The sequence below is a fragment of the Mustela nigripes genome, chromosome 3 (assembly GCF_022355385.1).
Source record: "Mustela nigripes isolate SB6536 chromosome 3, MUSNIG.SB6536, whole genome shotgun sequence".
Taxonomy (NCBI): domain Eukaryota; kingdom Metazoa; phylum Chordata; class Mammalia; order Carnivora; family Mustelidae; genus Mustela; species Mustela nigripes.
In genome coordinates, this window is record NC_081559.1 from 181,042,653 (window position 1) to 181,065,835 (window position 23,183).

At 45.0% G+C, this 23,183-nt stretch overlaps 1 protein-coding gene across 2 annotated transcripts in view; it reads left to right on the forward strand.

Moving 5' to 3' along the window:
• The first annotated feature begins 5,991 nt into the window (after positions 1-5,991).
• The window catches only part of NTAQ1 (N-terminal glutamine amidase 1), a 20,213-nt gene continuing 3,021 nt past the window's right edge, over positions 5,992-23,183 (forward strand). The window contains exons 1-6 of one of the 2 annotated variants that reach the window (XM_059395115.1): positions 5,992-6,319; positions 11,301-11,400; positions 12,585-12,635; positions 17,092-17,240; positions 18,138-18,262; positions 22,752-22,871. In XM_059395115.1, the coding sequence (XP_059251098.1) occupies positions 6,231-6,319; positions 11,301-11,400; positions 12,585-12,635; positions 17,092-17,240; positions 18,138-18,262; positions 22,752-22,871 (634 nt within the window). In that variant the 5' untranslated portion in view covers positions 5,992-6,230. The remainder of the gene's footprint in view (positions 6,320-11,300; positions 11,401-12,584; positions 12,636-17,091; positions 17,241-18,137; positions 18,263-22,751; positions 22,872-23,183) is intronic. The other variant, XM_059395116.1, reaches the window with a different exon arrangement.

Genomic DNA, 23,183 nt, shown 5'->3' on the forward strand with positions numbered 1-23,183 from the left:
TTAACCTGGTAACCAGGGCTCAGGCACATGATCTCAGCTTCGTCAGTGGACTAAGTCATTGCCCCTGAAGGAGTGACCCAAAGACACAGGTGCAGATTATTCGTGGAGGCAGCAGCAGATGGTATACAGAGTTGGTGACATTAATGGTGGCATTCTAGCCAGCTGATTCTTGGAATCTGGAGAATTAGATCAGTGGGACTAGGTTGTGCTTCCTTCCTCTCCTCCAAGCCCTGTCCAAACTTCCTATCCTTCAGTAAATTTGATTTCCTGGTTAAGTTAGCCAGAGATGGTTTCAGTTGTTTGCAACCAGACAGAATTCTGCCAGGTATAGAGGCCTTCAGGTCAGAGGGTAAGTTTTACCAGCGGTTTCCTAGAATGGACATTGACAAAAAGAACATCAGGAGGCCATGTGAGACAGATACCCCTTTCAGATCAGGACGGAGGGCTGGGAGAGAGGGTATGTGGGCACAGGAAGTGAGTGAGAAGAGCCATCATTTTGTGATGTGGTTTTCAGACTTTCCCTCTTTATCAGCCTCTCCTGAATTTACTTCAATTCCTCAGTTTTCCCATGTAAGGTATGGTACACAGCCCCCAGTCTAACACCACAGATAAGGGCTGGCCCACACAGAGGGCCCTGGGACTACTGCCTCCCTCCCACCCCATTCAATGTAAGATGAGTGATAACATTATTATATTCCAACCCAGCCCAGCTCCTCACCTCTAATGGCAAGATGCTCCCTCACTTCCCCACCCCTGCCAGCTCCCATTGTATATTGCTATCTTAGCACTTTATATAGAAATTATCCCTTTAGGTGTGTCTGGGTGGCTCATTTGAGTGTCTTGACTCTTGATTTCAACTCGGGTCATAACCTTAGGGTCCTGGCATCGAGTCCCACATTGGCCTCCAGGCTCCCTCTTTCTCTCTTTCAAATAAATAAATAAATAAATAAATCTTTAAAAAAAAAATTATCCCCTTAACACAGGGAAGTAAATGCAACTCAAAATAATAATGGGAATGCTAGGGTTTTTGTTTTTGGTTTTTTGGCCTGTTTTTTTTTTTTAAAGGTTTGTCCTCAGTATTTTTTTTTTTAAGATTTTATTTATTTATTTGACAGAGAGATCACAAGTAGGCAGAGAGGCAGGCAGAGAGAGAGGAGGAAGCAGGCTCCCCGCCAAGCAGAGAGCCCAATGTGGGGCTCGATCCCAGGACCCTGAGATCACCTGAGCCGAAGGCAGCAGCCTAACCCACTGGGCCACCCAGGCGCCCCTGGCCTGTTTGTTTTTTAATAAGAATACTCAATGTGATATTGAGATATAGTCCCATTTCTTTTTTTTTTTTTAATATTTTATTTATTTATTGACAGAGATCACAAGTTGGCAGAGAGGCAGGTAGAGAGAGGAGAAAGCAGGCTCCCCACAGAGCAGAGAGCCCAATGTGGGGCTCGATCCCAGGATCCTGGGACCATGACCTGAGCCAAAGGCAGAAGCTTTAACCCACTGAGCCACCCAGGCGCCCCGGTATAGTCCCATTTCTTAAAAGCAATATAGCAATATGTATTGAGAGACCTGGAAAATACTTAAAACCATTGGTCCAGGAATTCCACTTCTAGGACTCCACCCTAACATAATAATCAGTGGCATGGGCCAAGATTTACATACAGAAATGTTAATCGCGGCTTTATTTATAATAGTAGGATCTGAAAACCAAATCTACAAAAGTAGGGGAAAAGTTAAGGGAACAATAGTCTGGCCATGCAGTTCTTTATAGTAATGTTGATAAATTTTATTTTTAAGAATTTTTTTATTTAAAAAAATTTATTAGAAAGTAATACAGTTAATCCTTGAATAACATGGAGCTTAGGGGCACTAAGATCCATGCTGTGAAAAACCTGCATATAACTTTTGGCTCCCCCAAAATATAACTATTAAAGTTTTGGGTTTTTTTTAAGATTTTTATTTATTTGTTTGACAGAGAGAGACACAGTGAGAGAGGGAACACAAGCAGGGGGAGGGGGAGAGTGAGAGGCGGAAGCAGACTTCCCACTGTGCAGGGGGTTCGATCCCAGGACCTTGGGAACACGACCTGAGCCGAAGGCAGACACTTAATGACTGAGCCCCCCAAGTGCCCCTCGAAAAACATAACTATTAATAGCCTAGTATAGACCGGACGCTTTAATGATAACATAAACAATCAATTAACACTTATTTTGTATGTTATATGTATTATATACCATATTCTTACAATAAAATAAAATAGAGAAAAGAAAATGTTAAGAAAATCATAAGAGAAAATAGATTTACAGAACTAAACTGTAAAGACTGCATATAAGTGGACCCGTGCAGTTCAAACCTATGCTGTTCAAGGGTCCACTGTACATGTAAAAAAGGCAGTACAGAAACGTTAAAAATAAAGGTACAAGTTGCTCTGTGAGATTGCTAGGAGGAAAAAGGAGTTTTCTCTTTCCACTGGGGTTGCCAAGCCTGGAAAATATGAATATGGGGCTGCCGGCGGCCCTCCTCCCCACAGCAGGAAGTGAAGTCACCTGGGGATGAAGCCAAGCCCTGAGAAACAGTCTGAGAGCTGGGGAGAAAGGTGGGGAAGAGGGCTCTGCTTCCGGTCCCTTGAGACCGCGGTATCTGCAGCTTGTCTTTTGACTCTGAGAGCCACTTCAGCGTCCTTCCCATTAAAGGAGCTAATAAACAGCCTTTCTGCCTTGACTTCTAACTGAATTGAGTCATGACTAATACTGGGCCAGCTGCTTTGTTGGAATCAAATTATAGTGCTTGTGCTATAATTCTATTCTAATGATCAATTAATTCTTCCAACAACATGAAATGAGGTCCATGCAGCATGAAATGGGTTTGGTAAACCACTAAAGGCCCCTAAATAATCCCCTTTCTTCACGGTCACAAATCATCCTGGGAATAGGCATCTGGTTCACAGAATACAGTGTCTGGAACACTTATTTTTTCTTTTTATGAAACTTAGGACAGCAAGTATTCGTATTTAGTCTTATGTCATCTCCTCCATCAGTCTTTCTCCAAGACCCAGAGTTAAAGGCTTTGGGGGTTATAATCTACAGCATTTTCAATATGCTGGGATAGAACTCATCTGGGTCTAAAGATTTTTAACCCGTTTAAGGCAAATTGGTGCTTTCTTCTGCTGCACCTATCTTGGCTTTAATTTGCTCTCACTGCTGTTTCCTTTATTCTTCACAGCCTGAGGATCATTTTCTTTGATAGAGAAAAGAGAAAACACCATCAAAATAGACATTGGGCATTTGTTTCTTTCAGTTATACAGTCCCTTACTACATATCAGCTGGTCCCAAGCGACAGGATTATCTCTTTCTTTTTCCTTCTAGCTTTTAATATTGAGTGTTAAAAATACCTCTTCCCCCATTAAAAAAAAAAAACCCTTTTGTGGTTAAACCTCAGTGTATTATGTGCTGCCTACTTCTTGATCTCCCCTTTCACATCTGTGGTCCTCTTTTATACTTTCCTTTGTTCTGTGACCTTTCTATAAACCCCAACCCTTTAACATCCTGATTTCACTGGGTTTGGGGTTCTTTGAGTGTACTCTTATTTCTTCTTCAACCAGCTCTTTGGAGTTTATAGGTCAGAATCTGTTTCTAAGCATTAGAACTTTATTCCTCTGAAACCATATACCTTTTTATAGTCTCTACTATGAAATCACATGCATATAAAAACACAATATTTTTTTTTGTTAAAAAATTCCTACTTATGAGAAAGTTTGAAGCATAAAGAAAGTATGTTATGGCAGAGATTGCTGGCTCTTCTCCACCCCCATCTCTGTTGTTTGCCCAGCAACTTCAGACCACCTCCAGACTGGGTAAACCAGTGAACTCTGAAATCGGGTAGGCAACCCATGCCTACTGCAAGTGGGTGCAAACTTTCAAATTTGTCCTTGAGTACTTGTCCTTAGCCCTAGGTACCATATAGAGTTTCCTTATTTCTTTGGTTATACTTTTATCGGAGTTAATTTTTTTTTTTAAGATTTTATTTGAGAGAGAGAATGAGATAAGGGAGCATGAGCGGGGCACCTGGTTGCTTCAGTGGGTTAAGCCTCTGCCTTCGGCTCAGGTCATGATCTCAGGGTCCTGGGATTGAGCCCTGCATCGGGCTCTGCTCAGCGGGGAGCCTGCTTCCCCCACACCCCTGCCTGCCTCTCTGCCTACTTGTGCTCTCTGTCAAATAAATAAATAAAATCTTTAAAAAAAAAAGAGAGAGAGAGAGCGCATGAGAGGGGAGAGGTCAGAGGGAGAAGCAAACTCTCCACAAAGCGGGGAGCCTGATGCGGGACTCGATCCTGGCATTCCAAGATCATGACCTGAGTGGAAGGCAGTTGCCCAACCAAGTGGGCCACACAGCCACCCCTACTGGAGTTAATTCTTGGCATTCTACTTCCCTTTAGCAAGGTAGAGAAGGGGGCAAAGGAGAGCAATCACCAACAGTGGCATGGGGATGCCTTAGGAGCCTGGGAGCCAGTTGGAGTAGAAGGCTCTCAGAATGCCTAGACGGGAATGGTTGGGGTTGAGAGAGGAAGGGGAGGCTTGGTGAGGGAATGACTGCTCAGTGTAGGACTCTGGGGGCCACAGATAACTGTGCGCAGGCCATTGAAGGGCCTGTCAAAGACGTGTGGGCAGGTGGCTGCCTGCCGGCCTCACAGGACTCTGGCTTCTGGGTTACGAGGGCTGCAGGAAGCTTATTGCCAAACCAAAACTGTACAGTCACAGAGGAATCGGATTTGAGCCTGTGACTGGGGCAGACCCCACTAGCTGTTCTCAGGACCACCCTCTCAACTTTTGCACTGCCCCAGAAACTGCAGGAAGCTTCTTCTTCCAGCACACTTCACTGAGAAGGCTTAACTCGGTGCCCACTTTGAAAAGGAGAAATGCATAAAGGAACTCCGTTATTTATCACAGAGCCTATATTGAAGTGTGTGTCAGAGCTGAGAGGCAATAATTGATAATACATTGACGACACAAGGACTGATGCTTGAAGTCTTTAGGATTTGAGGAGGTGCTTTCAAACCCCCGACTGCAGATGGCCTATAAACCAACTAAGAATTTCAGTTTTTATAATGGGAAGTACCCTGATCAGTTATGTAGGTTCATTACAAATATAAAGCAGTTCAGAAGGCTAATAAGTATGAAGTGAGGGATAAACAGTTTTAATTATTTGGTTCCCTCCTCCCAGACTGCTGGCAAATAAATACATGACTAACACAAAATGGATGCCGTGCGGATTCTTCTTGAACTTTGAAAAACTTACTCTACCAAGGAATCACTCTATCTTTCTGAGTCGACACACACAAATCTATAAAGACACGTTACAACACGGTGAGATTTGGGGTTGCTATCCCTCTCTAAAACCGCCCCATGCCCCCTTTCCCCCGGGTCCCCGCGGGCTCGAGGATAAAACTGCTAAAGCTTCGTTTTTCACATACAAGATTCTCTCATTTCACTTGCACAAGTCGAGTCTTCCGCGTCGCGTCTGGGTCCTCCACAGCCATCAACCCCTAGCCCGGCTTTGAAGAGGGTCTCAGGCGCCTCCAGGAGACTACCGAAGCGCCGTTCAGGGTCGGGCGGTTTACCAACTCCAAGCGCTCCCCAGCCTCCTTCAAGCTACCTGCGGACGACCTCTGACCTCCGCACTCTGACCCCATCCACGCGGTCACGGTTGCCCAGAGCTTGCCCGGGCCCCGCCCCAGCAGACCCGAGCTCCGCCGGCACGGCCCAGTACTGGCTCCACCCACCTGTCCGGGCCCCGCCTACCCGGAATCGTTCAAGCCCCCCTGTCCCAAGCTCCGCCCACTGGGAGCCCTCACGGCTCACCGCTACCCTACCCCCAAACCCCCGGGATCCGCCCACTTCGCCCTGGCTCCGCCCTCCCGGAACCTGCTCCGCTCTTCCCGCCCGGGCTCCGCCCACCGGAATCTGCGAAACCCGCGCAGTCTTTGGTTCCATCCACCCGGAACTTGCGCCTCCTCCCCGGGCTCCGCGCGCCCGGAACCTGCGTCGCTCGCTCCTCCCAGACTCCGCCTACCCCGTCCCTGGCTCCACCACCCGGGAACTGCACCAGCTGCCCCGGGCTCCGCCCCGAGGACCTGTGCGGCCCGCCGAACGCCGGCTCCTCCCCCGAAGCCTGCCCGCGGGACTCGTCCAGTCGCTTCGCCTCAGGCTCCTGCCCTGGCCCCAGCCAGCCCGCCATGGAGGGGGATGTGCCCGCCGCTGCAGCCGCCCGCTACCAGCCGGCCAGCCCCCCGCGGGACGCCTGTGTCTACAACAGCTGCTACTGGTGAGGGGGCGCGGGTGCAGCCCCCCGCATCTCCCTGGCGCAGCCCCCCGCATCTCCCTGGCGCACTAGGTCTCAGCGGCGCCGCCGGGCCCCGCCTCCTCTCGGCCCCTCCCTGGAGGCGCTTTGGGCTTCGACTGGCGGGTTTTCCCGCTTGGGGGATGAGGGAGCGGGAATGGCAGCCCTGGTCTCTGGAGTGGAGCGTAGGCATTTGGAGAAGGGGGAGGTGCGGAATTCCCACGAATGGTAGGGTCGGTGCTGCATTACTGATGCCCGGCGCTTTTCGCTTGGACATTTCTCAGCAGATCTCAGTGCTTGGGGGCCAGGAGGGGGAGGCAGAGGGGGAACGCGGTGAAGCTTTGCAGATTACCTTGCTGAAGCCTTTGTGGTTTCACACTGGTGGGAAGGTCGTTTTAATTTTGGAAGAGAATGGAGGAACGGAGATTTTGCAGTAACTTTCCCAAGGTCATCAGCTAACAGCGACCAGGAATCCAGTTCAGGCCTTCTGGTGCCAGAAACCATGATCTGAACCACCGTGTTGTTATTGTCATACCCATTACATTTACGTAGAACTTGCTGTTTGCCAAACATTGTTCTGATTCGCTCGTGTAAGCTAATTCATTTGAGCCCCACAATTACCCTACCAGGTAGGTACTTTTGTTATCCCCGTTTTTAAAGATGAGAACGCTGAAGCACAGAGGGGTGCAACTAACTTGCCTAAGGCCGCATATGTGAATGAAGAAATGGGGATTTACCTGTAGAGTTGGCTCTGCAGTCCACACACATTACCCCTGTAGCAGGCCACCTGTGTGGCTGAATCACCCCTCCTACCTTAGTCTCTTTTACTCCCACACCTGAGTAATGACTTCTTCCCCAGCCTCCGGTTGCAAAAGAAACATCAGGCCCATCTAAAACTACCTTTTCCTCCTTTAGCTGGTCATCAAACCAGTGTCACCAAGAAGTTAACATTTGTTCAGCTCTGACTACATGTCAAGGCCAGTGTCAAGTGTTTTCATCCATGACTGGGAGATAGGTTCTATCATTAACCTAGTTTTACTAATGAAAAGAGGGAAGCAGGGAGAGGCTGTGTCCCAAGATCAAACATCTAGCAAGAGATGATGCAGAAATTGGAACTTCCATAGCGCAGGAGTCTATGTTCTTAATGACTACACTTTATTTCTGCCTTACCTCTCACCTAAATTTCTTTAGTTCTTGTTTATAGTGGCCATTCATTGTTTTATTTATTCATTAGATAAATGTTTATGAGGCACTTGGACTGTAATGCACAGCTGTAGGGATTTTGGGATATAGTGCAGGGTCGACACATTTCCTAGTAAGATCTCATGGTTCCTATGTTTTGGTTCAGGGAAAGCAGGAAAAACCAAGTAAACCATGTTTGGTGTTAAATACTATGAGAAAATAAAGCAAGGTAAAGGATGGTGACTCACTATTTCATCATGGATATTTAAGGAATTGAGGCATTGTTGATAAAGTGGTATTTATGCAGAGATCTGAAGAAAAAAAGGGTGGGAGCTTTGTGGATATTGGAGGAACATCATTCTGGATAGGGGAGCACTGGTGCAAAGACTCTGAAGGAAGCGTGCGGGAGTTCCAGGAACAAGGGTGCTGGCACAGCTAGAGTGCAGTCATCTGGTGGAAGAATGGTAGGGAATGGACGTCTCTTCAATAGATGGTCTCCTTTAAGTTCCTTCAGCCATGGGCCAGGCCCTCCTTGGCTGGCAGGGGCCTGTTCTAGTCCTTTCTTAGAGGCCTCTGTCCCAGTCTCTCCTATCCCCTCAGGTCCTGAACCTTAGCTGGCTTCACACTGCTGAAAGCTGTTCTAAATTCTGATGAGCCCTAGAATCACCTGGGAGCTTTATAAAGCCAGCAGATCTTAGGGTCCCACTCCAAAGAGTCTGGAGGTGTGGATGGTACCGTGGAGGAGTCTTAGGCTCATCCAGTGATCACACTTTAAGGAATACAGTCGAGGAGTCTTAGGCTTGTCCATTGGTCACACTTTCAGGAATACAGTCATAGACCATAAACTCTGTCTCCTGAGCATAGCAAGTCATTTCAGATCTGGTCACCGTGTGTTTTTCCAGTCTCATTTCGAACCTGCCTTCTACGCTGTAACCCAGGGTTTCTCAGCTATAGATCTTTATTGACATTTTGAGCATGCTAATGTGGTGGGGGGCTTTCGGGTATTGTAGGGCATGTAGCCGCATGCCTGCCCCCTACTCACTAGATGCCTGTAGCATCCTCACCCAATTTGTGACAACCAAAAATGTCACCATATAGCGCCAAATGTTCCCTGGGGGACAAAGTCGCCTTTAGTTGAGAACCAGTATTCTACCCTGTCCTAACCTATCAGGTAGGCACACCTTACTACGCTTGCCCTCACAGCTTCATATGATGTGAAATAAATGCCTCCTGTCTGCTGCTTTCAGCTTCTGTCAGTTGTTACCTATCAGAACCAGCTGAATGATAATAGCAGTAACCAGTATTTCTGTGTGGCATAGGTAGTTTGCGGGGCACGTCTGATTCTATTGTAATTGTTTTGTACTCCTCTGATGTTGGTTGAGCACCTGCTGTGTGTCAGGGATCCTTCCCTTCTGCATGCTTCTCTGACCTCAGCCCATCAGCAGGAACCCTTGCAGAATCTTGACCTGAATGCTGCTTTGTTAGTCTTTCTGCTACAAAATAATCAACCAGTAGGTTGGAACATAATTATTATAATCTCCCCCCTCCCTCATTTTATTTTTTTTTATTTTATTTTTTCCCCCCTCCCTCATTTTAAAGAGGTTCTAGAACACACACCAAATCTGGGTCCTTTTTATTCCCAGCAGTAACTCCCTGCATTTCTAAGAATAAACCCCCCATCTCCTTTTTAGGCATGGAGCCCAGCATAGGGCTTGAACTCTGGATCCTGAGATCAAGACCTACACTGGGATCAAGAGTTGGATGCTTAACTGAGTCACCCTGGTGCCCATAGGCCCCCTTTTTTAAACATCAAATGTTTCTTGAGATCCTTCTAATGATATTAATTGTACTCTTGAAAAAAAAATTGATAAAAAAGGACTACAGATTCAGTAACTCCTCTGTTTAAGATTTTTTTTTCTCTTTGTAACATTCATACACACTTGAAAAATAATAGACTAACTTTATCCATTCACTTATGTATTCAGCTATGCCGCAGTACTTGTGGTACACACGGATTCTCAGACTGTTCTTGGTAACTCTTTGCTCATCCTTGGGACTGGGGGAGGGGGAACAAACCAGGAGAAACCACTGACCTCTACCTCCTCTATCTTCCCGTGTCCCTCAAAATTAATGACTCTCTCTTCTATGCATCTTTTATGACCTTCTATGATGCTTATTTATGGATCTGTGTGTCTCCTCTCATTGTCTGTGAGCTCTCATTTATCATTACATCCTTCAAGCACTTAGCATAGTGCTTTTCTATCACAGGCTCTTGAAGAGGTCTGTGATCAACTCCAGAATGTCTACAGGCTGGACAGACAAGTGTCTTCTGATAACTTCGTCTTAGAACATCCAGATTTTGGGGCGCCTGGGTGACTCAGTTAAGTGTCTGCCTTCGGCTCAGGTCATGATCTCCAGGTCCTGGAATCCAGCCCTGCATCCAGCCTGCTTCTCCCTCTCTCTTTGCCTGCAGCTTTCCCTGCTTGTGCTCTCTCTCAAATAAATAAATCTTTTAAAAAAAAAAAGAACATCCAGGTTTAAAAAAAAATTTAGCTAACACATATTTTGTATCATAATGAAACAGTTCCTTTTTGTTACTCCCTACTGCGTATCCAATGGAAGTCGTCAGTCACAGTCTTCTGTTACTACCTCTACTGCTACTTTTTCTATACGATTTCTTAGGTATTTTAGAGATCACAGGAAAAAAATACACTTTGCTTCAATACTTTAAGTGTACTCGTATGGGACATTTAGGTAGGTAGACAAGGTCAAAACTGTGCATTGAAAGTGTGTCTCCATAAACTGGTGGTAGTTCTTAGTGCCAGGCGTACCTTACTTCATTTTCAGGTAACGTGGTTTAGATGTTTGGAAATTAGGCTTTGGCAGATTGAGTCGAGTATGAGTAGTGTTGCTATGGCTCATTTTGAATGAAGGTTCAGTGGTGGCTCATCAGAAAAAGATAAGAACCCCAAGGCTGAGCAATGACTGTGCCTGTGTGGGAGTGTGCCTCTGGCCTCCAGGGTAGCTGGGTTTGATGCACTGGGCATTGCTTTACTTAGCCCAGTTCTGACTACTGCTTTACATATCTAAAGGCCTGTCATAGAGAAAAGGAGATTGATCTGGGGCAGAAGTATAGGAAGATGGATTTCAGTTCAGCCTGAGAAAGGACTTCCTAAAAATCAGGACCTCTTGTATCAGAGGGATGCAGGGAATCCTACTCACAGAGTCTCCCTCTGAAAGGATTCCTTGGCATATCATGTAACTGTCCCCTGGTCCTTTCCAGCCAGAAGCCCTCCTCCCCAACACAGTCATCTTGCCCCTTTGCTAAGGGGAGCAGTGAACCGATATTAACTAAGATTTATCAAGCTTTTATAATGTGGTATGATTATATCCATTTTACACATGAGAAAAGCAGATACGCACTTCAAGATGTTCAGAGCTTCTTACCTCGTAAGTGGCTGAGTTGGAATTCCAGCTGTATCTCAAGTCCCTGGATCCAAAGCTTGTGGAGTATTAATGTAGCATATTATCAGCTATAAAATGCCTCCCAGTGCGAGCACTGCTGGGGAAGGTAGCAAGCACTCTGGAGAAAGGTCGGCACATGGTATGAATTGGGTCACACCTTGTTGGGGGATGTTTTAGAGGAGGGTCATGCATCCATCAGTTATTGGATGAGGTGGTGTTTAAAGTCTCTTCCAACATTTTTATGTCTTCATCAGTCTTCTGTTCAAGTTTGAAAGACCCATTGCTTAATTGTATTGATTAAACTGTTATTTTATTTCAGTGAAGAAAATATTTGGAAGCTCTGTGAATACATCAAAAACCATGACCAGTATCCTTTAGAAGAGTGTTATGCTGTCTTCATATCTAATGAGAGGAAGATGGTAAGTGGTGAGTGATTGTAGAAAGAGAACAAGAGATTTAGGGTGACAATAGGAACTAAATATAGTATTGGTCACACTGCCTCAAATTGTTCTTTATAAAATACAGGAACATTTTAAAGTTTATTTATGAATGAGATTATGAGCCCCCCCGCCCCCCGCTTTCAGGGCATGGTTGAGTTAGAAAAGTTTAGTCCCTTATTTGTAGGTCAAGAAATAGATGACGGTATGCACAAATTAAGTTCCTTCTCTTTAGGTATGAAGTTAGAGCTTTTTAAATTGCTTAGGCTAGAGCCACATTCTTTCAGGTTTGCAGTAAAGATGTTTTTGTCTCTGAAGTTTAAATAGAATTATGGTAAACTGATATGAAGTATTAAAAAAGCAAGCAAGCCCTTAAAAAAAAGTAACTATTAAGAAAGCAAGCCCTTAGAAAAAGTAAGCCATTAATATTTTATAAAGCACTTAAAAATATTTGAAGATTTATATATATATATATATATTTTTTAAGGCTTTATTTATTTATTTGACAGTCAGAAATCACAAGTAGGCAGAGAGGCAGGCAGAGAAAGAGAGAGAGGAGGAAGCAAGCTCCCTGCTGAGCAAAGAGCCTGATTCGGGACTCGATCCCAGGACCCTAAGATCATGACCTGAGCTGAAGGCAGAGGTTTTAACCCACTGAGCCACCCAGGCGCCCCTAAAGATTTATATTTTTAAGTAATCCTTACACTCATTGCGGGGCTTGAACTCACAACCCTAAGATCAAGAATCACACACGCCTACCAAAGGAACCATCCTGGCACCCACCCCGGGAAGCACTTTGGTAAACATCATCTCATTTGATGCTAATGGAAACACAGTACAGTAGGCAGGGTTTAGACAACTATCTCCATTTTATAGATGAGGAAATAGAGGCTCAGGGAGGTCCCACAAATAATGTGGGAAAGCAAGACTTGAACCTGCCAGGCCTTCTGATTCCTTTTTAGGTCTCTTTCTACTCTCCAAAGAACATCAGATCATTAATTTTTGCATTTTCATTATTAAGAACACTTGGAAGGATTTAGATTTCTTCATTCACCTTGATAGTTGATTGCTTAGAAATATTTTATATTTTATTTACCTGTTACTTTAAAGAATTTAGTAGTGGTGTAACTGAAGTCGTGGCTTACAAAATTGATTATATTTTGTAGATACCTATCTGGAAACAACAGGCAAGACCTGGAGATGGACCTGTGATCTGGGTAAGATGGTCAATACAGAGAACTTCTGGTGCGTTAGTTCTTGTAATTCCCAAGCGGTCTCTGTGTTTTGGTAAAGCAGAAATGATGGCGCAGTAGAGAAAGGCTGTGATAATTATTGATAATTGACCTCTTGGGAATAGATTTTATTTTGTCTAAGGTAGTACTTACAGATATGTTTTTATTTAATTTTATTATTCTAGGAAAGACTTTATTTCTTTAATTATTATTTTTTTCTTTTAGTGAGCTCTACACCCAATGTGGGTCTTGAACTCACGACCCAGAATCAAGAGTTACATGTCTACAGACTGATCCAGCCAGGTGCCCCATATAGGAAAGATTTTAAATAGCTGATGTGGCAGATGTGTTTGTGATCTAAGCTGTTACCCATTTAACCTACTGGAAGGAACTTTGGCCATATCTGGTCCAGCTGCACATTCGATTATTTGGATATCATGTTAAAAGTATAGGTTTCTGGGATGCCGGGGTGGCTCAGTTGGTTAAGCAGCTGCCTTCGGCTCAGGTCATGATCCCATTGTCCTGGGATCGAGTCCCACATCGGGCTCCTTGCTCTGCAGGGAGCCTGCTTCTCCCTCTGACTCTGCCTGCCACTCTGTCTGCCTGTGCTCACTCTCTCAAAAAAAAAAAAAAAAAAGTATAGGTTTCTGACTTAGTTGGTATTGAGAAGGGTTTAGGAGGTAGTGTTCTTTGTAGACTTTTGAGTCACCATGACTAACATTTGAAAAACCCGGATCTACTCCAGCTCTGTTTTTCAGGTGAAGAAACAAGCCTATGGGGGCCTGGGTGGCTCAGTGGGTTAAGTCTCTGCCTTTGGCTCAGGTCATAATCTTAGGTTCCTGGGATTGAGCCCCGCATCGAGCTCTCTGCTCAGCAGGGAGCCTGCTTCCCCCTCTCTCTCTGCCTGCCTCTGTGCCTACCTGTGATCTCTGTCAAATAAATAAATAAAATCTTTAAAAACAAAACAAAACAAAACAAGCCCAGAAGATAGAGTGAGAAGCTCAAAGTTATCTAGCTGATCCTTTCCAGTACACATCTACGTGTCGCCTTAACCTTTACCTCTGAAGAATTGTTTATGCTAATAACATGAAGATAAAGTAAAAGAAAAACTCCATTTGTGATAATGTAGCAAGCATCTTATTTCTGATACTTATTTAAAATAAGTTATCATTTGAATTGGTTTCATTCATTTATTTAACCTATATTTAAATAGACTAAAATCCCTGGTCTCACAGAGCACACATTCTTGCTTCCTTTACCAGCAGGTGTTTTGCTATGCTAATATATATATATATATATATATATTTTTTAGATTTTATTTATTTATTTGTCAGAGAGAGAGAGAGAGAGAGATTGAGCGCGCGAACGAGCACAGGCAGACAGAGTGGCAGAGGGAGAAGCAGGCTCCCTACAGAACAAGGAGCCTGATGTGAGACTCGATCCCAGGACGCTGGGATCATGACCTGAGCCAAAGGCAGCCGCTTAACGAACTGAGCCACCCAGGCGTCCCTTGCTATGCTAATATTAAAGCCCACATACAGTTTTGGGGTTAAGTCCCAGTCCTCCCAGTGGTGGCCCTATGAACTGGACATGTTATTTACCTTCTTTCTTCAGTGTCTTCCTCTGGCCAGTAGTGTTGCGAGTCTTTTTTTTTTTTTAATTTTTAATTTTTTAAGATTTTATTTATTTATTTGATGGACAGAGATCACAAGTAGGCAGAGATAGGCAGAGAGAGAGGGGGAAGCAGGTTCCCTGCTGAGTAGAGACCCTGATTTGGGGCTCGATCCCAGGGACCCTGGGATCATGACCTGAGCCAAAGGCATTGACCCACTGAGCCACTCAGGTGTACCTCGTGTTTCGAGTCTTAAGTGAGATAACGTGTGAGAGACATTGTCCTGGTACCTGGTACCGTGTCTGGTTCTGGTGCTTAAGCCTTTCTTCATAGCAACAATAGTTACGTAACCCTTGTTGCAGACTGTTCACATGCCCTAGAAGTCATCCTGTGGCCGAGCCACTCAGCTGACTTTGAGTCATGGTCTTCTTGGTTGAGAGAAACTTGCAGGGAAAGGACCTGTGGTTATGTCCCTCTTACACAGCGTCTCATGGCAGCCCAGAATAACTCCTGTTATGGTAAGGCCTCCCACACCCGCTGGCAAATGTATCTTTGCCTCACTGCTGTCCTGTTGTAGGAAATGGGTACCCTGAGTGGAGAGAGACACCCAGTCCCAAGAAGCTGATTGCCTTCTAGGTGGGTTTCCCTCCCCCTAGCCCAGCTTGGTTTTGTCCTGGCATCTGGGTAGGCGCTGAACCCCACTTCGAGAGTGAGGCTGCCGCTGGGTCCGTATTCCTTAACTCCCCATCTGTGCTATAAAGGCCACTTGGAGTTGAGGCCTACCTTCTCTTCCCTTAATTGCCCCAGCAACAGTCTGTGGTAAATACTACGCTTATCTCCAGTTTATAAAAGAGGAAGCTCAGGCTGGAAGGGGCGGGCTGGAGGGGTGGCCTGAGGGCCCTCACCGGGAGCCCCTTGCTCTTTGCCGCCGTCTCACTGCCCGCAGCGCTTGACAGATTCCCCCTTTCTGCTCCTCGAGCTCCTGGAGGGTCAGGACTTTCCTTTCTCATCTTTGCATCTTTATTTCAGTTACACAGTTTCTCACAAACAATAGAGAGGTGTATTTCAAAGCCACTGGAATAGGAGTAGAGTATGTCCAGCGGAAACAGATTTTGGATAAGGCAGGGACTGGCTGTGGTAGGAAGTGGGAGACTCCTGCAGAGAGAGCCAGCCCGCCGGGGATGGCAGTGGGGAGACAGGAGGAAAGCTTGCTGCGGAAGGACAGGACTAGTACGGACACAGCCAGTGGAAGGGGGCCGCTCTTCCATTATTTATCTGGAGGGTAACGTGCATTAAGGGGAGTGCAGGGCGTAAGCATCCATTTCTGTGGCTGTTGCTGCCTTATGAAGATAGCATTGGAGCCAGCGCCGGCTCTTTCGGCTTTGATGGCAGAGCATTTCCAGTCTTAATTAATCACCTTCCCCCATCATAGGGTCGATGAACAATGTCCGAGAAAGTGCTCTGTAAGCCCTGAAGTCCTGGAAATAGAAGGTGGTGGTACTAATGCCACACTCATGTGACTGAGCCTTTCATCTCCCAGTCCTGTTCTCTGGGAGGCGCCTTCAGAACTACCTCCCACCCCCACCCCCAATGGCCCTTCCAGCCGGTAGCTGGTGCTGGGCAGTGCCCACCGTCGGGGACTCAGTGATGCCTCACAGCTGAGTCGCACAGAACTTGTCTTCATCTTTCCTCCTTAATGGCTACAGATGGGGGTTGGTGGATTTAACAACAACATTTTAAAGTTCTTTCACATTCCAAGCAATCCCCTTGGTTAATACTTTGGAGGATATCCTTGCACAGCTTTTCAAATTCTGTATTCATATGCATGCCTGTGTACTTTGGAATGCACGTGTGTCTTTATACACACATAGCTTTTATTTATTTTTATTTTTATTTTTTTAAACAATTTCTTTCTGTTTTTTTTTAAAGATTTTATTCATTTATTTGACAGAGATCACAAATAGGCAGAGAGGCAGGCAGAGAGAGGGGGAACCAGGCTCCTCGCTGAGCAGAGAGCCTGATTCGGGGCTCGATCCCAGGACGCTGAGATCATGACCAGAGCTGAAGGCAGAGCATTAACCCACTGAACCACCCAGGTGCCCCCACACATACCTTTTAAAAAAATAATATATAGTACACATTTTGCAATTTTTTGCATTTTGTAACATACCCATTTTTCCATTTTCTACATAAATTTGCCATTTTTTTTTTTTTTTTTATGCACCTGCATTGTGGTTTATTTCTCTCGTGTTGGGCTTTTGGTTGTTTCTGAATTTTCACTATTGTAAACAGTGCTACAGAGATTTTCTTTGTATATATAGACCTTTACATGCATATGGCCATTTTTTTTTCTATAGGATGGGTTCCTAGAGATAAAATTGTTAGGCCAAAGAGTATATAGTTAATGTATATGAACAGTTCCACTACTTATTTAAGTGTTCCCTGTCACTGGACATTTAGTCCTTTTTTAGGGCTTTGTGTTTGCTTTGTTTTGTTTTGCTGTTTTAGGAAGGGTTGTACTGGTCTTGTATTCATTTTTTTTTATTTTTAAAGATTTTATTTATTTATTTGACAGAGAGAGACCACAAGTAGGCAGAGAGGCAGGCAGAGACAGAGGAGGAAGCAGGCTCCCCGCTGAGCAGAGAGCCCGATGTGGGGCTCAGGACCCTGAGACTATGACCTGAGCCGAAGGCAGAGGCTTTAACCCACTGAGCCGCCCAGGCATCCCTCTTGTATTCATTGTTAATGATTATATATGCATTATTACTGTGACGTTGGAATTCACCATCACGAAGTACCTTGGTTAACTTCAGCAACTTTTACTTCTAGGATTACCATGTTGTCCTGCTTCATGTTTCAAGTGGAGGACAGAGCTTCATTTATGATCTTGACACTGTGCTGCCATTTCCCTGTCCTTTTGACACTTACGTGGAAGATGCCTTTAAGTCTGATGAGGACATTCATCCACAGTTCAGAAGGTGAGGAGATTCAGGATGGATTTACCTTCTTTCTGAAGTTAGACCTTGACAGTCGTACGGAAAGTTTGTGTGAGGATATGTGTATGTGATTTTCTGGGGTTTTTTTGGCATTTATTTTGCAAAGATCACTTGACTTGGCATCACCATTGAGTTGATATTTGAAAATGATGTGTGCTATACAGAAAATTCAAAGTGTTTTGAAGTTTTAGAAGTTGTCCAGCATAGAGGGGGTGCCTGGGTGGCTCAGTGGGTTTAAGCTTCTGCCTTTGGCTCAGGTCATGATCCCAGGGTCCTGGGATCGAGCAGCGCATTGGGCTCTTTGCTCAGCGGGGAGCCTGCTTCTTCCCCCCTGCTGCCCCCCGCCCGACTCTCTGCCTGCTTGTGATCTCTGTCAAATAAATAAATAAAGTCTTAAAAAAAAAAAAAAAGAAACAAATATAGATTTGAAAGTTGTCCAACATATAAAAGGTTGACATTCTTTAAAAAAATGGGTGTGATGAGATCCCAAACATTTTCTGAAAGCCATTTTGGGGATTTCTCTCATCCACGTGTGGGTGGATGGGTGGCTGTATGGGGTGTGGCCTTAATGACGAGAAAATTGAGAGGTCTGTGACGGCAGCACCTGAACTAATGTTGCCCTTTATTCCTAATACACAATCGAGTAAATAAAGGCCCCCGGACATATTTTTGTGCCTGTGTAGTTTTGGATTTCAGTTGATCCTTTCTCATGGTTTCTTTAACACGTGATAAAACTACATAGATATTCGTGTATTACTGATCGTACAAAAATGCCTGGGTACTTCTGTGTGTGTCATAGATAATGAGTCTGTATAAAAATCGACTAGGAATTTCGCCGTGAAACCTTCCTAATGTATACGAACGTTGCTTTATCTGCAGGAAATTTAGAGTGATCCGTGCAGATTCGTATTTGAAGAACTTCGCTTCTGACCGATCTCACATGAAAGATTCCAGTGGGAACTGGAGGGAACCTCCTCCTTCGTACCCCTGCATTGAAACTGGAGGTGAGCCAGAGGTGCCTTCTCCTGGAGGTTTCTGACCACCGTGCAGATCAGCATTGCCCCTTAACCAGGGACAAAAATTGTGTGTTACTCTTTGTACGATACTCCCTGAGTTGTAAGAAGGTCAGAGGGGGCACAGATGTGTGTGTTTTTTAGGTTCAGGAGTTGAGGCCCAGAGAGCAGGACTGGAAAGTGTATGAGCTCGTGCAGAGGGGAGGTGCTCAGAAGCAGAACCACGAGACTTGCACACCGCCTTGCATACCGCTAGTGTGTTGGGTGTGCCTACTGCCGGGACACTGGGCTTCAGGAGGTCTGCGTGCTTGGGTCCTTTAACAGTGGGACAAGTAGCATCTTGCTGTGGTGGGGTTTCACGTTAAGGCGAAAGTCCCTAGGCATCCTTGCGTTATGTGAAATGTCATTTTCCTGGCTCTGTGATAAAATCTGCATTAGAAGAAAGTGAGCTGGCAGGTTTTATTGTACCACTCATCACATTTATGTGCTTTTAGGCAGCAGTCCAATTAATAATTTTCTGAGAGTTAAGTAGATAAAGAGTTCTTCGCCCTATTACTATTGTTTGCCATTCACAGGAGCTTGAAACGTTATTGATGTTTGTACGTGATTTGCAACATTTGCCATTTCTGGGTGAGGTCATCCGGTCCCAGGGATGAGATCTTCTGTGTGTAGGTTGCTCTCTAAGCTATACAACACGCCAGAAAAGTAGGACAGTGGCGTCCGGAATTGAGCAAGGGAGAAAGTAAATCTGTTTGGTGTACTTGAACACTGAAAGAGGATTCAAATGGATTTTTGAGGCTCTCTGTGAAAAGCTCTCTCTCATGATTTTAAACATTTATACTGGAATTGCTTTTGGGTCTGCCAACCTGCTTACTAGCCTCAGCATTAGACTGGGACAGCTCCTAGGTTAGGAAGGGGGTGTCATAGATCGTCCTTTTAGTCTCAGGCAAGCTGCCATATATGGTGTGTCCTGGGACAGCATGCCTTCTGCCACTGCCACTGCTCTCCCCCCCCCCCCCGCTTTTCTCTTCAGACTTGAGCCCCCAAGGCAGAGCCTAGCACGTAGCAAGCATTCAGTAAACACCAGCCTGTCAGCTCAGATCCTCTCTGAGTCACTCCTTTCAGTTTTGATGACTACTGCCCAGTAGATGCTATTTTGTGTCGGGCTTTGGTGCCGGCCGCTTTACATAGTAGTTTAATAGAATTTTCCCCAAAGCTCAGGCAGGCTTTATTTTCCACGTTTGGTGGATGCACAAAGTGAGGGCCATGGAGATTACACCCTTTGCCTCGGGTGCACAGCCAGGCAGGATGAGCGGGCGGCCTGGTGCAGGCGGTTTCTGCCTTGCGTGTGCTTAGTTCATCAGGGACCTCGTGAACTTGAGATTGAAACTGAAAGGAGTCTGCTCTGAAGTGTGGGGCGAACATATGGGTTTCCCACATCCGAATGTGACCACACTGTAACGTCCTCTCATGTGGTGAACTCAGTACTTCAAATCCCGTGTTTTTCAAAGGATTATATTTGAGGTTAGGATAAGGGAGAATTACTTTTAGCTAATTAGTAGTGTTTTATTAAAAAAATGAAGGTTAAAAAAAGAAAAAAATGGTTCAAGGAAAATATTGAACCTTAATGCCTGTTTCAGGTACTTGAATAGCACTTCCCTGTGTCCCCCGCACTCTGTGGTGGGATTGACTCTTAGGGCTTGAATTGAGTGTATTTGGTATGTTGACTGTTAGGATTATATGATTAATAATTTTGGTGGCCATATGTCTGCAAGACCACTCTTCGGTTCAGCATTTAGTGTCCCTCCCCCCCACCTCGGGGCCATGGGAAGGAAACTGAAATTTATAATCGTATCACCTTGTCCTGAAGAGTCAGTTCCAGCACGGGTCACTGACGGCTCAGTTTTCAAAGACATTTCCTAAGTCTTGGGCTGAGCTGTAGAGCACACCAAATTTCCCCCTCTCCTTTCTGAGTCCTTTCCTGCCTTTTGTCTGCATATACCTCCCATCCTCTTGCTTCCTAATGTATAGCAGTGGTGGTTTATTTGAACCAAGCTGGAGGACCATAGTATTAGGTGAACAGAAATGTTACAGTCCCCTGTGGGCGAGGTTAGAGGAGACAGATATTTATTTGTTATACCTTGATCTCTCTAAAATAATTTTTATTTATATTTTGTTTTTAATACATTGATCTTTTTACATGATGAATGACTGCAGATAGTAATCATTTTTTATTTAGTTATGTTAAGTCTTAGAAAAGAAAAAGAGAAAAGGGGGGATGCCTTAGAAAACAAATGCTATATTTCAAAAGTTGAGATTTCTTTTTAAAGGCCTTTGTTAAAAATTTTCGCAAACCTGCTGGCCTCTGTGGAGTCTGGCACCTAGCCAGGTCAGCAGGAACTCCCACCCCATCTTTCCTGGTAGGTGCCTGTCTTCCCTTTGTTTCTAGTTAGGTGGGGATCTGGCATTCCCAGCTCTCTGATGACTTCAATAAAAGTTCTGTGTCTGCTGAGTATCTAGCTTTTGTGTTAGAAGGGTGTTCGCAACTCTGTTTCTAGTTTTCTGCATCCTTTGTGCTTCTGTTCATTTTTGAAAGATACAGTTGTGGGGTCACATGTACTAGTCCTACATGTTTTTCCTTTCAATTGTTTAAAGGCAACTCTCTCTTGTTTTATGCTTGCCTGGGCTCTGATCTTGTTTTGTTACTCTGAGTGTTTTCCCCTCTCAGTGTTTTTAAAGGTTTTTTTTTTTTTTTTCTTTGTCATTAGTTTTTAGCATTTTGGTTATAATGGACTGTAGTGTAGTTTCCTTTAAGTTTACTCCACTTGAGGTTTGTTAAGATCCCGAGATTGGTGGATTTATAGCGTTCATCCAATTTGAAAACTGTGGCTTTTATTTCCTTGTACATTTTTTCTTTTCTTTTCTTTTTTCCTTTTTTTTTTTAAGATTCTATTTATTTATTTGAGGTGGAATGAGAGTGAGAGAGAGCGAGCACAAGCATGGGGGGCAGCAGGCAGAGAGAGAAGCAGACTTCCTGCAAAGCTGGGAGCCCATTGCAGGGTTCGATCCCAGGACTCTGGTGTGATGATCTGAGCTGAAGGCAGATGCTTAACCAACTGAGCCACCCAGGCGCCCCTGCTTGCACATTTTTTTCTGACCACCCACCCTCCTTTAAATTCTTTTTTTTAAAAGATTTTATTTATTTATTTGACAAAGATACAAAGATCACAGTAGGCAGAGAGGCAGGCAGAGGGAGGGGAAGGGAAGCAGGCTCCCTGCTGAGCAGAGAACCCGATGCGGGGCTTGATTCCAGGACCCTGGGATCATGACCTGAGCCGAAGGCAGAGGCTTTAACCCACTGAGCCACCAAGGCACCCCCCCCTTTTTTTTTAAATTTTTTAAAAAAATTTATTTGACAGAAGAGATCGGAAGTAGGCAGAGAGGCAGGCAGAGAGAAAGGGGGAAACAGGCTCCCCACTGAGCAGAGAGCCGGATGCGGGGCTCCATCCCAGGACCCTGGGATCATGACCTGAGCCGAAGGCAGAGGCTTTAACCCACTGAGCCACCCAGGCGCCCCCCTTCTTTAAATTCTTGTTCTTCAGCTACACATGTTTTCGATGGCTTGGTATTATTCCTGTAGGTCAGTGATGTTCTCTTTTTTCTTCAGACTTTTTCTCTACAGGCTTCATTTGGAATAATTCCTCTATTTGGGCTCTAAATTCATTGCTCTTGTCTTCTGCATTCACAAATTTGTTGTTAATCTCATACAGCACACTTTTTTTTTTCATTTTACATATTTTATTTTCTTATGTCTAGATTGATTTAATATCTTTCGTTTCTCTCTCTTTTCATCACGCTCATGTTTTTCTTTACCCTTTTTGAACATATGGGGCATGTTTATAATAGCTGCTCCTTGTCTGCTAGTTCCATTATTTCCGTCATTTTGGTCCACTTCTGTTGATTGAATTCTCCCCTAGCTTTGGGTCATATTTTCCTGTTTCTTTGTGTGATTTGTAAAATTGGGTTGGAAGCTGGACTTTGAATTCATGCTGTCAGTTGCTGGGTCTTGAGGTCTTTTTTAAAAACAGTGTTGGCATGCAGTTACGATACTGGGAGTCAGCTGGGTCCTTTCCACGCTTGTTTTTAAGCTTTTTTAGCGCTGGTCCAGAGCAGCCTTTCATATAGTGCTAATTTAGCCCCAGGGCTCTGGTGCCTCCTTTCTAAGGACTCTACAAATGCTCTGTGCCTTACAGGTTCTCTCTCCCTAGGCTGGTGGGGAATGTGGAAGTTCTGCCAGTTATTAGATCGATTACATTCTGGTGCTTCTTTCCTGGCCCTGGGAGATCAGTCCCAGCCAAAGACTTGGGTGTGTGTCTTGGTCAGGGTAGGTGGGGAGTCGTGGGGGGATGGTCTGCTCTGCACCTCCCTCTCCTGGACCCGCTACGTCCAGCTGCCCAGGATGTCTGTCTTCTCACTTCAGGGAGACTGCCATGCTGGGTGTGTTCCCCTCTGTGTGCCGGGTTCTGGAAACTGCCCCTGAGGTCCACTGGAGGAATCCCAGGGCTCCCCTTACTTGTTTCTACTTCCTTGGAAATCCCAGGTGTGTGCTGCCTGTTGTCCCACCATCTGGAAAAAGTTGCTAAATATATTTGCATGGTTTTCTGTAGGTTTATGGTGGAAGAGTAGTTTCTGTAACAATTTTTTTGCTGAATAGAAATAGCAATATGGGGCGCCTGGGTGGCTCAGTGGGTTAAGCCGCTGCCTTCAGCTCAGGTCATGATCCCAGAGTTCTGGGATCGAGTCCGACATCGGGCTCTCTGCTCAGCAGGGAGCCTGCTTCCTCCTCTCTCTCTCTCTGCCTGCCTCTCTGCCTACATGTAATCTCTCTCTGTCAAATAAATAAATAAATAAA